The sequence below is a fragment of the Pinus tabuliformis genome, chromosome 1_2 (genome assembly GCF_031772625.1).
Source record: "Pinus tabuliformis cultivar Carrire ecotype Pingquan chromosome 1_2, CPIR1, whole genome shotgun sequence".
NCBI lineage: Eukaryota > Viridiplantae > Streptophyta > Pinopsida > Pinales > Pinaceae > Pinus > Pinus tabuliformis.
In genome coordinates, this window is record NC_142298.1 from 376,119,048 (window position 1) to 376,134,848 (window position 15,801).

The 15,801-nt window shown below is 34.9% G+C and overlaps 1 protein-coding gene across 1 annotated transcript; it reads left to right on the forward strand.

The window, feature by feature from the left end:
- The first annotated feature begins 10,031 nt into the window (after positions 1–10,031).
- LOC149205939 (uncharacterized) lies at positions 10,032–14,749 on the forward strand. The gene is made up of 2 exons (XM_089395228.1): positions 10,032–11,361; positions 14,161–14,749. Exons 1-2 carry the CDS (start codon positions 10,426–10,428, stop codon positions 14,245–14,247), a joined length of 1,023 nt encoding a protein of 340 aa, XP_089251354.1. The 5' UTR covers positions 10,032–10,425; the 3' UTR covers positions 14,248–14,749.
- The last annotated feature ends 1,052 nt before the right edge of the window (positions 14,750–15,801 follow it).

Genomic DNA, 15,801 nt, shown 5'->3' on the forward strand with positions numbered 1-15,801 from the left:
TTGCTGTCAAGTCTATGAAGTAAACAAATGACTGAAACACAAATGAAATGAATAAACAAGTTCTTCCCCAGTGGAGTCGCCAATTTGTTGTGGGGAAAAATGCCTATGCAGGACGATCCTATCCACCTAAGGTGTGACAGCGCCTTAGCAACAAACGAATACAGCTATTATGATTTCTTCCTTTATGAAATGTGAAAGAGGGGAGATTGGTAGACTTACCGTTGTCTTCCGGTTGTCCCTCGATCTAGATCCTCTTCTCTTTGGGTGTCCACAGCTACTTGCCTCCTCGCTTGCTCAAGAGAACAGCGACTTGAATCCCACGAGATCACAAAAGAACAGCTACCTGTGACAAGAGAATAGCTACTTGCGACAAGAGAAGGACACAACACAAAGGCAAATATACATATTCATAAATGATTCAGGATTAGAAACAAATCAAATACACTAATGCAATTATACAAAATACACCAGCATATAGGAAAGAATCAAGATAGCTTTATTGATTGATAACAAGGTTCAGGAAGAGATACAACCCATAGGGCTCCAATCCAGCATCTCCTTCCCAGCAGAATGGAATTCCTTCTTCAGCTCCCTTCAAAGCATTAAGCACCTAATGTCTCCAGTCTCAAACCAACAGCAATTCTTTGCAATAACAAAATTCCCTCCTTTAGATCTCATGGAGGAGAGACCTATATATAGTTATTTTGGAGAGAGGATGAGTCAGCTTGAGATCTGACTAGTGTCCTCTTTCTCTCTCAGTTCTTGAGTCCACTTGGAGGTTCTTGCTTCCACTTGGAGATTTGGAACCTCTTACTCATCACCAGTCGAATTCCTTGATGCAAGTGTCATTTTGGAAGCTTCTTGGGCATTGACACATTGAGGAATGAGCCAGCCACTTGTCCAATTATGCTCAGCGCAGGTAGCCTTTGTTGGAGTTGACATTCAACGTAGGTAGACAATGGAGCAGTTGACATGATCCAGAATTGACTTGTTTTTGAGTTTTTTCAGGTGGAGAACTTCTGTGAATTGTTGTGGTTGGTTTGGCTTGTTCCTCTAGGGGTAGGAACAACATGTTTAGGGACTTTGGATCCCTTAGATTATGGACATTTCATGCTCCATGCTGTAAGGCACAAAAATGTCTATAACACCATGTGGCAAATATTGTTCGAAATTAACTCGACTTTTGTAACGAACTCCATAACAGCCCATGACCAATAACAACTAATGGATCCTTCGTCCAACAATAGAGTCAATTAGTTCGACTAGTGTAACGATTCCTAAATTCGGACTGCATTCAACTAAAAAAATCCGTCTTCGGCTCGCTAAAGAAAACCTCTAGATTCGGTTGTTGAAAGATATAAGGGGGGTTGTGATCTCTATAAATCTAGTATAAATACCCCCCAATTCGATCTTGTTGAGGGAGGTAGAGGTCATGATCCATCGTAGGGGGGCTCTGTTATGATTTAATTTGTGCTTATACACTATTGTTTAGCACAAAAAGAATAATTGTAGAGATTGAAAGAGGGTTTCTGGCTCTGTTATAATTGCTTTGCACTATTGCAAGCAATTTTACTATGGGTCTGAGCTGCTCCAGGACTGCACATTTGTAATCTAATTTTTGCATTGTTTAATGAATTTTCATTCTTGTGTACTATTACCAGAATGTTAAATTTTTATATTTTTGTCAAATTTTTATAATTTGTTTTGATTTCCATTCTAAGTAGTACGCTTCTTTGATCGCTAACACTATTCTTGATTCAATTGTGATATGTTGTTGAAGTCTTGCAGGATATATCTCCAAGAGGCAGAATGAGATCGAAATCATACTTAATTCATTGAATTATACTTGTGGTGAATGATAACTATTTATTATTCATTTACATGTGTATTTTGCTTTTATGTGTATTAATTGAAATGAACTATTTCTTTTGATTAATACAAATTTTATAATGAATTATGTTTAATATGAATTCAGGCTTGTAGGTGGACTTACCTTAATAACTATTTATTAAAGTAGATTCATTTACATAGTTGTTTTAACCTTTTATGAGTTTACAAACTATTTTGGAATTCATAATCGAATATTAATTTTGGATTCATTCATAAACCAGTCCTCCCCCCTGTTTTATTTAATTTTCTCTCAAATTAGGAGAGGGCTATCTCATTCTAGTTCGAGATAGGTTTTTCATGTTTTAAATTAGTTATGCATTTACATCTTAGTTTGCATGAAGTCCTCTCTTAAAGAGTCAAATAAATCATTTAATTTTAGTTTTATGAGCCTTTTTAAATCGATCAAACCTTTGTCGATTTACTTCTTTAACTTACATCTTTAAATATTGATATAAAGGAAATGTAACATAATATGATGTGGATAAATTAACTCTTAGTTTAGGTTAAATTAGTATTAGATTAGTTTTAGGTTAGTCTTAGATGACAGGGTAACTAGACCCATAGCCAATCGGAACCACCATCTTCAACGAAAAAGGAGATGCTTTAAGTTACTGACCGAGTGGTCTCCCCTAATGTTGACGGAGGACATTTTTGTCGATCAACAAGACATTAGATTTTAATCCATTGAATGATTACACTACAAGGCTTGAGAAATTAAAATACCTCACGACACTACTTAACATTATATCTCTATATCATAATCATTATAACCATATCCTATCATAATACCCCAACCTGTCACATCAAATTCATTCAAAATCGCCTAAGTTTTAACGATCCTATGGAATTGGATCTTAAAATCATGGAAATCATGTGAAATAATCTAGTCCTATTATGAGTTGAATACCCAACGAGCACCCTATTTCATCATCATTCAACCAAGACTAAGACTTCCCTCCACTATGGGTATCATCGTTTGATCAGAACCCAATGGAGCCAAGTTCCTTCACGCATATCCATAAGTTAGAGAACAGTTGCAGTAGGTGGACTAGCTAAAATTATTTGAAAATTTTGATGGGCATGATTCAAAGGTCACAAAATCTTTTGCACAAGCTTTTGACGGGGTAGAGGCATAAATTAGTGACATCAAACTTATATTGACAGAGTCTATCATAGAAGAAGCTGCAAAATTACCCAGAAACGGAGAATATTAGTTAAAAACAGGAAAATCAAGGAGAAATAATGGACAACCTTGCTCAGAGATCCAGGTATGGACATTTCTATCTTTAAAAAGGGAATTCCAATCGCAACATTTAAAGGAAAAGGGAGGAATTTATTGTCAGTTACTAAAAAAATCTTAATCTGTGAAGGAAGGTTCAAAACCATGTTCTTTTATAATGCTCAACTTCTGATGCATTTCATTTATGGGAATGAGATAAATTTTCCATATTCATTACTCTATAGCCTTACGAAGATGGCCACTAGTGTGTAACGAGAATAAAAAATGCTTGATAGTTCCCTTTGGCATCATGAACTCATTAAAATCCTCATAAAAGTACATTTAGAAGCCAAAGTAGATAATTGACAGAGTTTTCTAGTTCGTAATCACTTTGTAGAAGCTTAAGAAGAAGAAACGAACATAAAGGTTAAAAGAAGTCGACACATGTCACTCTCAAACCCTAACCTTGAAGATGAAAGTGAAAAAGAGGGTTTGGCTCTTAATGAAACAGAGGTATTAGAAGATCTACTTGAAGATGACACGCCTCTTTCTTAGTTTTTGGAAAAATTTAAACAGAAAAATGAAAAAGAAAATGTTAGAAGAAAGAAAGCCAACTCAAGTGTTAAGCCACCTGAAGAAAAAGATAAAAACCAGAGGATAGGAAACAAGGAAAAACCAACAGAAGGAAAAGCATCCAAAACATTGAAGAATTAGGGATAAAGTTGAGAAGAAGCAGGGGAATTTCTCAACTTTCAAATGTGCAATCTCTTAAAGTAGTTGATATTGAAGAAGAAAATTATAGGACACCACCTCATACCTTGAGTCCAACAAGGAAGATACCAGATATTGACCTAGTACAACAACAAATCTATGATTATGTGGAATCTTTGGAGCAAAGAGCGAAACAAAATATAGGCTCTTCTTCTAAAAATCAAGAAAATATATTCAATGAAGAAACCCCTTTGTCAGATGATATTCCCGAAAATGAATACAAAATTAAGGATGCTTTAAAGAAAGACATATATGAGTTAGAAGTGTTGAATAAGCATCTCAAACAAGAGCATGAAGCAGTAAAGGTACAAAATGAAATATTGAGAACTCAGAATGACAATATCCTTTTGCATTTGTGTCATTGGTACAAAAAGAACAAGAAACTCAAAGCAAACAATAGATTCCTCAAGAACAAAATCAAAGAGTTATAGAGCAAAATCTTAATGAAGAAACCAAGGGAAATGTTTAGTATCAAGAAGAGAAAGAAGGACACTGAATGTTCTAGCACATGCTTTAGAGATAATACACTAAATGAAAGAAGGAACAAAATTTGAAATGTTGATGCATGAAGACATGCAAAACCTTCAATGTGGGGGAATGTTGAAGTCTGAAATTGTTCTCTTTTTAACAATCCTTTTTCCTCCCTTTTATCCTTTTCATGATAATTTTGTTACAGTTTCAATCCAAACAAGTCATCATAGATATGCGCAAGCATCCAAAAGATATTGATAATCCATGTTTTATCTATTGCTTCTTTGTGAATTATAATTGAAACATTTCTACAACTAAAAATTTTTGCTCATTCCATAGCTAACCAAGAATTCAACATCTATCTCCATGGTTAGATAGGTTTTAGTGCACCAGAGAAGGAATGCAAGGTACCAGCAAAGGGAAAATTGTCCACATATGAATATTGACATGTCCTCGTTATTTGGAAAACCACATGGATTGAGAGATCTAGAAGTCAAACCAGAAGTCAACTCTGGTTATGGCATTCAAACAAATATGCAAATTCCGAAGGCAATTCTTGGTAGAATCAAGCGCGTGTGGAAATGATTTAGAAGCTTATGTGTTCAAGCAAATCCCTCATGAATTTCTCTTTTAGTAGCAAGTCATGAGGAGAAAGACTTTCATATTAATTCTACTTCTTAGTTGTTAGATTAACCAAGTTTCCTCTTGGCATGGGACTCTTAAAACAATTTTAATAAGTGTATAAAAAGCCTTGAGGCAAGGTTGAAGACAATAGTCATTATTGTTAATTATTGCAATCTTTTTTGAAGACTTCTATGATTAATGTAATACTCTATTCCTAAACCAATTCATGGTTAAGCGAGTTAATTGAATTAGTGGAAAACTTGCACTCAACGGGAGGACCCCCTCGAGAGTTGTAAGAGTAGATTAGTTTTATTTTCACTACAATTTGTTTACTAAATAGTTCTCGTTCTATTGATGCATATTGTTTATTTATTGCCAGGTTCATTTCTTATTGTTTATATAACATAACGCTCCTAAAAACACAAAAAGATTTACTTTCCAGAGTACATTTATTTCAGCAATTTCATTTTATAACTCAGTTTCACTAAGTAATTTCTTGGATAATGAATAGATGAATTTCGAAGTTTAGTTGTGCACATTAGTAACCATTTGAAGTTGCAAGTTCATTTTGATATCTCATTGAAGTCTAGTGTTAATAGAGATAACTAGAACACCTTTATATTTCTTGCAATTAGAATTAAAATCTCTTTTCTGCAATAGAGTTAGAACCTTCTTTCTGTAAGTAGATTTAGAATTTCCTTTCTACAAGTAGATTTAGAATTTCATTTCAGCAAGTAGAATTAAAGTTTCCTTTCTGCAATTAAATTTCCTAATTTTGAATTCATAGTTTAAAGTTTTTGTTCAAGTCCTATTTTCATTTTGCTTTAAAGTATGGAAAGAACATGTGCGTGACAATACTTTGATTCAATCTAACATTCATTCGTAGTCATATCAATTTCATCTTTTAAAAGCCAAAATAGAACTCCTAGCATATATTGTGCACATGCACTTCATAAGTACACGAACCTTGGTTGACAATTAATGAAGTAATTTAACGTCAATTAAATTACCCAACAATAGTCCTCCCATGCCCAAGCCAAAGCAGATCAAGTAACTAAAATTGCTGAATAGATGCAACACTTCCAACAATAGGTTCATGATGTCTTACAAAAAGCCAATGCTAAGTACAAACAATGATATGGCAAACATTGGGTTCCACACAAGTTTCAAGCTACAATGGATTGAAATTTGGACACCAAGATGAAGGATATCTACCAGTAGAGGATACAACTCTACCAGGTTGTCAAAGTAGGGAAACTTCTTCATCAAGGCAAGTGGCTCACTAGGAGCCAAATTCAATAGAAGTTTCCCCATATGCTAAAGGAACTTGATGCAATGGATACCATTGCTTCCTAAGGAAGGATGGTTGATCCATGTGGATGTCAATGAATCACCATGGTCAATAATTATTTTTTATTGTTAGTTATTTACAAGCCCATGTTTTTGGTAAACCATGTTATGCACCTACGATATTTGAAAGGTGGAAGAAAACAAAATAAAAATCTAATTATATAGTTAGTTCTTACTATATACAACCATTCGTTAGTTTTTTTACCATATTGATTTATGGTATTCACCCATGGTTATTTATAACCCATGGTATTTGAAATATATTGCAAGTGCATAACTCTAGGTGAAAAATGCACCCATAAATAATATAAATATGGGCCTTCACCATTCTAAAATCCATAAAGTTTCTTATGATGTAGTCTTATGATATTTTTACCATTTAATAAAAAGAATTAAAATCTTCTGATGTTTTTTTTCTCTACATTATTCTTTTACACACTTGTGACATGTTTTATTGTCAATATTTTGTCTACATTATTTTCCATACATTTGTGACATAGTCTATTGTGACAATATTTAGTCTCATTCCCCCAACAACCCAAATCAACATGACATGACCAAAGTTGACCTAGCAATTCATCAAAGCTTCCTTGAACAATTTCATCTAAGTTGCAACGAGCTACCAGTGGGCCTGTCTAACCCAAACAAATGTGGCCAAGGTTTTGCTTATAAAATGGCCTCACCTTTGTCACCACATATCTAGCTATGCCTATGCACTTCTTGACTTTATTAAACCACCAACTCCAACTTCGTTTCAATTTCCACATGTTTCATTAATGCAATTATCTCACATGTGTTGTTGTCACATGTTAATCTAAAGTTATCTCGTGTGTTATGAGCATGCAATCACTACCACACCAAACAATTTCATAATCAACTAACTTATAGGAGTCTTGTGCCAACAAACTCCAACCATAATGCCCCCCAAACCCCTTGTCACACCAACAACTCAAATGCAACGCTTAATCCAATGTGTCTCACCTAGCTAAACAATTAATTCATGACAAGATAAATAGAGCCATCACATGTCATTACACTCATAATTATCCCTTTGCTCAATAAAACAAAAAAATCCTTTAATTTTACTTTACTTGGTCTTTGACCTCTTGCTTAATCCTTAAATTAAAGTTTCTCTTAAACTTGACCATTTTACAATCCAATTTCAAATCAATTTTTATTATATATAATTATTATAATAGTTCTTTATCTCTTTCGATTCCTTTTACAAATTCATCTTATCTCTAAATACTTTCTCATTATTGTGTAATTACCCATCCCTTCACACTTCTCATCATGATGTAATTACCTATCCCTTAACCCATTACACATCTTTGAGATATTTCAGAATCACCAACTATCCCTATTGACATACTAATCAAATATCATATTTCAACCTTACTCTAATAATAATGTGACATTGCAACATTAACTCTAATAATAACGTGACATTGCAACATTAACTCTCATAATGACTTGTGTAACAATTGCCACCTCTAACAAACTAAATATCATATTTCAACCTTACTCTAATAATAATGTGACATTGCAACATTAACTCTCATAATGACTTGTGTAACAAGTGCCACCGTTAACAAACTAATATAATATCATATTACAACATGAACCTCACAGTGCTTTGTGTGCCCTAGCTATTGTGCAAGATCTGTCCCATACCTCATTGGATTGAGATATCATTTCTATCACTTAACCTTTTCATATAGATTGAGATATAATTTCTACCCCCTAACCTTTTAATGTAGATAGAGAGATCATTTCTACCACAACTTTGACCTTTCCAAACGTCCACCCTAATCTTTTCCAAAGGGAGAGGCCCACTCGTACATCGTCAAATTTGTACAGCATTCACAACATCATTTCCACGGGGCGGTGTTCTTTGTCATGGTTGTACCTTTCAATTATCACATTATTATTACCTTTCACATTTATTATGGGAATGCAAGCAACAGATGTTAGTTGCAGAGAAGCACATTCACTGAAGTTTGTGTATCATTTTTCTTCCGTCTTACTCGACCCCACCGCTCTCCGTGCCCATACCTAACACGTTTACTTTATTTATTATTTATTATGTCAAATTAAATTCAATGTTTAATGTATTGATTTTTTCCAAGCCGCCTTCACTGTGAAAAAGAAAGTGGGTTGGATTCTTTTCACCTTATTTATTATTTATTATGTCAAATCAAGTTTAATGAAATTTAATGTATTTTCTAATGTCATTTTTTCGGATTTTACCGCGAAAAGGAAACCTTTATGAGAAGTTTTTTTTTAATGGAATTCCGTTATATAATTAGTTACTTATACCTCTGGATTTTTTTATGGTCATATAATGTAATTATTTATTATTTATTTTTATTTTTTTAATGATATATTTTTGTTTATTTTAGTTTAAATTTAATTTGATTTTTTTAAAATGGTAAGTATGAGTTAAGGTAGTTTGTGTAAATTTGATTTGGTCAAATTACTAGTAATTTTCAGGGTGTAGGTTTATGAGAATTTATAGTTTTTCCCATGGTTTTCATACTGAAAATAACTTATGTAAAAATAAAAAGATTCAAGGTAAATTGGTTTTGGTGACCATTATGATCCAAGAAATGATGTCTTTAGACACCTCCACTTCTCTCTCGGTGGTTCGTAATCCTAACCATTGGTATCAGAGTAAAGTGATGTAAGCGCAATAGATGATTGTTGAATGGAGGCAAATTTAGTGAGAAATAGCTTGAGTAACCAAAAGAGCCTAATGGAGGAGAGAGACTTTTCAATGAGCAACACAACTATTGAAACTTGTTGAGAAAAAAATCACTCTTTCCAAGGCCTATAAGAAGTGGACCAAGAAAGGCAATGAGAAGAATGACAAAACAAAGCAAGAGAGTGGTTATATGGATGAGAAAACACGGATAGGGTTAGTGGTGTTTAAGGAGTGGAGGAGCTAGCCTGTGATGAGACCCACAATGGTGTGTGTGATCGCACTAGTGGTGAGTGGACACCCTAAGAGTTTTTTTGGTCCAAGTTAATATCTTGTTGTGGGTGTATTTTCCCATGAAGTTGTAGGACCTATTGTTGAGGGATACATGTTGCATAAGAGCATGGATTGTTATATGGCCTTAAGACTTTGATCAGGTATATATGCAATGCACTAGTGCATGGAGTCAACAAATTGTGGAATGGACCACTTGGATAGGTACCAAGGTGGCAAGTGTACTAGTATCCTAGCTTGAGGGGGGAGAGGGGGAATGTGAGATCTCAAGTGAGATGGTTGATGAATGATTGGGACGAGGTTAATCTCCTTAAATCAAATTTAAAGAGAGATTGTTAAGTAGTTTGTGTAAACTTGACTAGATCAAGTTACCAACATTTTTTAGACTCCGATTTGTGAAGAAAATTGTTTAAAAATTTTTCTTTCAAATCCATCACATTAAAATTCCTTCTCATCAATAAAAACAGCTAACTATCCTTTTATACATTTAAAAACACATTTTAAATAATAAAATACATCCATTTTAAAAACAGCTAACTATCTTTTTATACATTTAAAAACACATTTTAAATAATAAAATACATCCATTTTAAGTGGAAGAAAAAAGCTATCACCCCATTCCAGCAAAAAGATCAAAACTTCTCAGGGTTAGACCGCTCCCATCACACTCGTGGCCTCTGGGTTTGGTCAATGTTCATGCAGAACAGCTTATGGAAGTTAAAGTCCAAGGAAGATTCTCGTGACCGGACTACGATGTAAAACCTGGCGAGTGGTGGAGGCTGCATGCTGACAACCTCGTCTCTCACACAACGGAGAGTGACGTCGCACGTAACAGCGCCGTGTCCGGTTTTGAATTCTGTTGCAAGCAGCCACCACCCACTGTCGAGTCATTTCTCGTGACTCTGAAGCACGACATTCCGGTTGGAACTTGGGGACTGTATTTCCTTGGACTGCATTTTCTTGCCGACGGTACCTCCCTCCACAGTTCATTCATTTATGCTCCATTGGCTTTTAGTCTTAGTTCACTCACGAGTTCTTAATGGTTTTTGAGGGCCTTTAAAATCCTACCTCGCAGAAGCATTTTGAGTCTGTGTTGATCAGCACAGCAATGGCGCCTGCAATCTCACCTGCGATCGATGTCTCAGACGAGGGAGAACAGAGTTCAACTCCTAGGCTCGCCATTTTTTCTTCCCTGTGGGAGCTCCCGGAGCCTCAGGGCACCAAGACTCCTCCCCTGATAGCCCCTGTTTCGATTCCCTTCCAGTGGGAAGAAGCTCCTGGGAAGCCCAAGGCTCGTGGGAACTTCGAGCTCACAACGTCCAAGTCCTTGCATCTTCCTCCTAGGCTCCAGCTCCTCCTCGACCGCACAAACAGCAGCTTGGCTGAGCGCGGAGTTGAATCCCCTTCGAAGAATATAAGGCTTTGTCGGAGTGCCTCTCTTAAATGCCTGTCCAGTTCCACACGCCCCGAGTTCGATTCCCTGAGAGTTCCAATCCAGCAGCAGAGGGGCATGATCGGGCAGACCTTCGATGACAAGACTCTGGTTGATTCACCCCGAAGCATTTTGAATGGGCATAAGACCAGCTGGGACTCGTCCACGTCTTCTCATGAGTCAGCTGCCTCAGTTCTCCCTGACTGTAACGACGTGGTGTGCTCTCAGGATGAGAAGCCCAAGAAGCCTGGTGGGAGCTGGAAGAAGACGAAGAGAATTCTGGACTTGTGGGCAAGATGTCTGAGGTGGCAGAAAAACAAGAAACCGCAGAATGGTTGTAGATATGAATGTGTGTCGTCCACTGGCTCTGACATTGGATTTCTGGAGATGAAGCCTGATGATGACGTGGACAACTTGCTGTATTACCCAGAAAAAATAGATGGTGGGTTCAGTGTACATGGTGTTTCAGGTGCAGAAGCGGTGGAAGAAAAGATGCCAACCTTCTATTCTTCCACAATGCTTGGAAGTGACAAGAAGGGGAAAATTGGTGCTCAGAAGAAGAAGAGAGGAAGATGGGTTATCCGAAGAAAAGAAAGAAGCTCCAGATTCTTTGTAAGTATCCTTTTCTACCCTCCTGCCCTTTTCTTCTTCTGCAATTGCTGCTATGTACAGTTATTCATATACAGCCCCTAAACCTGGACAAAGTATGTAAAGGGCGTGTTCCCATAAATTTGAATGGCAACTTTCCTCAGGTTCATTTTGCACTGCTTACCCTCATCCATCTGGGAGAAACCCATCTTAACCCCAGACCATTTCCCTGAGGTTGGGAAGCTCCAGGTTGCATACATCTGACAGTTCCAATATGTGTTACTGTACTAGTTTCCATAATTAATAAATCCAAATTCGTGCATGTAGTAGTAACTCACAAACATAAAACTTGATGCCCATCCTCGAGTAGGATACGCTTCATATAAAAATGCAATAATTTTCACGAATTTAGGCAGAAATCACGGTTCCCCTCATTGTTCAGTAAGCATTCCTCCGGAACTCTGCGCAGAATATTGAATGACAGGTTCACTACTCTCAAGCTTTACATATTTGCAAGGTTCTGGATAGGAATCTGTCATCCAATGATTTGAATAGGGAGATCTGAAAAATGCATAGTTTTCATGCCCATGGTTCCACGTTTATCATGCTTCCACCCTGTACCAAGGGATTCTCTGAAAAAATCTGAAACTCTCTGTGAGAACCATAAAATTTGGTCCACTAGATTCTGCGAAGAGTGGCAGGAAAATGTGCATTTTGCATGAATTTTATTTAACCATCACTTCACCACCTCCTTTTCTTCAATTGAATTTTAGAATGACTTTATTTATGTCCTCAGCAAACCCATAAGATCTATGAGACATAATTAAAAAGCATTACAAAAAAAATTGTGAAAAAAGTTCTAAACTTCATGTAAAAATGCACTCATTTCAGGTGATGGATTCACGCAGAAATTATTTATGTGGTCATCAAAATCCTACAAGATCTCTAGGGTAAACATGTATAAAAAAAACACTTTGTAAAAAAAAATTAAACTTTATGTTAAAATGTGCATAATCAGAAATCCCGGTTCCACCTCAATTATGGTTCAGGTCATGGTTCTACAATTAGAGGCAGGGTTAACTCAGAAAAATCTGAAACAACCCATAGAAACTGAGGAATTTTTCTTTTCTGAATTCTATTGTGCATAAACTTTATCGAACCCCAATCACCCCACCTCCTCCCTCAGCACAGCCTGTAAGATCAATGAGACAGAGTAAAAAGGTGTAGTACAAAAATTGTAAACAAAAATTATGCAGCTTAGCAGTTATTTACATTCCTTCTGTATCTTCCTGTATACTGTCAATGCTAATCCTTCAAAATTCCATAACATCAAAATTTAATAAACTATTAAATCCTGCATTATTTCATGCAAAGTCGTTTGGCTTAACCCAAATTGATCCTAAATACACCTAAAACTAGCAGCCAATGTAAAATGGCCATTATTTTTACTCTCTTCCAGCTGTTGTGTTAATTTGGTCCCTTAGTCTGAAATAGGCAGGCCTCGTATTCATCTTTCTTTGTGACTTTCTTGTGGTAATTTCCTTTTGCGGCTTGCATGCCTGTGTACTGTGTGGATTTGGCTGCACTCCCATTAAAAGAAGCTATTCTCTAATGTGAATTGTTTTCTTTCAATAGTAAAGTGGGGTGCCATGTCCTCTAATACCCAGAGCAATTTTGAGGTGGATATATCTGCGTTTTTGAGTCAGGCAAGCCCTTTACAATTTCGGTTGTCCTGTTAATAGTATTTTTATGGCTGTATGCCTATTTTTCTTGAGAAATTGGGGTTGCATTGACACTATTGACTCATTGAGCTGCATTTACAATCTAATATTATAAAAATGTTAGGCTTAATTTTCTATTTAAAAAGATTATAATACTTAGAGTAATACTATATGTTAGCCAAAACTGCGAAATATAAATATAAACAAAAATAAACTCAATGAGATGTAGGCTTAATATAAGGATGGATATGCCTCGATTTGGGCGATATATTGGATATGATGAAGATGTAGTCTTGCTAAGCTTATATATATATATATATATATATATAAAGATATAAGGGTAGATATATATAGGGATAAAAAGAAAAATCCAGAATTATACATAAATAGACGAATTATAAATGTGATATTTACATAAAAATATTGTTACCCCTCTTCATCTGCAACCAGATTTATATTAATTTATTAAATCATTAAAAAATTTACACGGCAAGAGATTTGATCCAGCTTAATAGATGTGGAGTTCAGAATAATATGTTCAGCATAAGATTTTAAGTTTTTAACTGGAAGCTAGTTGTCCATATTTAGTTCCCCTTTTCACCAGAAACCCCCTTTTCACTTCTATATCTGGGTTCTGAATGGAGGGTAGCTCAATAGCTAATTCAATGGAACTCAATTGGGCTTGAACATCAATCTATTTGAATTTCGAACTAATTAAACGAACTCAAAGATCCATTTATAATTACCAAAGAACAATGAAAAAGCTGAATAGATACTTTCATATATATGTAACTTTGATACCCTGATTCAGACTAAAGCTTAGAGGGGTAGGCTAAAAGAATCCTGCTCATAATGCTATTAATTTTATTCTCTGTTAACAGTTATGAATCAGAAATAGAAGATATTATACCAAGTTTTCAGCAAGTATTTGTTTGTATGATAGTCTTTAAAATAGTTCTTTTCAGTTGCCAATTTGTTTTCTATCTTGATCTAATCAACTATGATGCAGCTATGATAATTTAGTTTACTGGGAGATTTTGGCTTTTCTATTAAATGGCCATTACGTTTACTAATAGCAATTTTTTTTCATCTGCGGTTGCAGGAAGCAATCTGGAAGAGAGTAAGGAATAGAGTTTCAGTGAACAAAAGGAAGGTGATCAAATCTGCGAACCAAAAATTCTACTTTTAGTGGGCAGGTGCATGATATGATTCTTTTGACTCCATCCTTTTCCTGGCACTTGGAAAAGAGGAAATATGAGAAAAATGCCATGCTGGATAGAATAATCCGAGAAGAGGAAATATGGGCAAAGTGTTATGCTGGATAGAATAGTCTGTGCAATGAGCAGCCTTGTGTAAATATGACTGCATTGCTATGAATATATAATTATTAAAGAGGACCAGTAGATCAAAAGCGTGACCGTAAAGAAGAGAAATGTTAAGCCAAAGATATGCGAAGCTAGTCAATGTCATGCAAGAATATGAGCATAATTCATATGATTCTGCCATTGCTTCTTAGCAATGCTTACAGTAATGTTGTATATGTTGTAGTAAATTCACTATGTGATGAAATTATAACAGTCTATCGATCAATGATATCTGAGATTCTAATAGTGTAGTAGAATATAATTCTGAAAGTTTCTGAGATGAAATTATAACAATTTATCGATCAATAACATCTGGGATTTTAATAATGTGTACTTTGTAGAATATAATTGTGAAAGTTTGTAAAATGTTGAAGAACTGCTGAAATTGAAAATTTCAGCAACCAAGCAGAACAATGTGTCTCAAATATAATGTTGAGAGTTCGCTGATTCTCCAGTTATGCTTGATAAATGAGCATATAATGCTCAGTTTGAAAATAAGTTTTTGGATTTTTTTAACTAAATCGAAACTCAATGACACTGAAATTGAATATGACTAGATAATTTATCAAGTTTTAAAATATTCTTGTGGTCAGCAAAATATTCTTATTTGTCAAGTTTTAAAATATTCTTGTGGTCAGCAAAATATACTATCAATTGTCAATTCCTATGACTAGATATAAAACAGTGCGTAGTACCATATGGAGAGGTATGACTGTTGACTTTGTAGACTCCACATTGGCCCAGGGAGTGGACAGGTAGTTGTAACCTACTTTAATACTGCTCTCTGGAAAGTTAAATTTAACCTTCTTTGAAAAAAGGGATAATGCTTATGTTGGAAGAATATGGAAAATATCCGATTTTATTGATATTTATATGATTTTAAATAAGTCAAAGTTTAAAATAATTGAATTATCCTCGTGCTTTCTTCGTTGGGTTTACATTCTATCCCCAATATGGCGTATCTGTTTGAAATGTATATATGGAATTAAATAGGTAAAAGGATATATGATAAGTATTTTTTTGGTTCACATAATATATGAAATTAAAAATGTAAATGATTTTGATTTTTAATTTGCTTTGTTGGATTTATATTTTATAGATAATACTAAAATCATTGTTCAGTGAGTATCTATATATATGCGGTTATATATTATCTAATATACATCAAATAAAACCTTGAAAGAAGTCATTTTTCCTAAATTACAATTGTCCATATTTTATTCTTCATTCGCTTTCTTTAAATTATACTACTGTCATTTGTATAGTCTTTTATATTTAGCTATGAATGGTATCCTTTGAAATGGAAAAAATAGTCTTTTATATTTAGCTATGAATGGTATCCTTTGAAATGGAAAAAAAGGATTGAGACAAATATAATT

Bases quoted from the DNA above. Each gene is read 5' to 3' on its own strand.
- LOC149205939 (XM_089395228.1), top strand. From the start codon at position 10,426: ATGGCGCCTGCAATCTCACCTGCGATCGATGTCTCAGACGAGGGAGAA. The intron at 11,362-14,160 runs GTAAGTATCCTT...CTGCGGTTGCAG, and splicing joins AAAGAAGCTCCAGATTCTTT to GAAGCAATCTGGAAGAGAGT.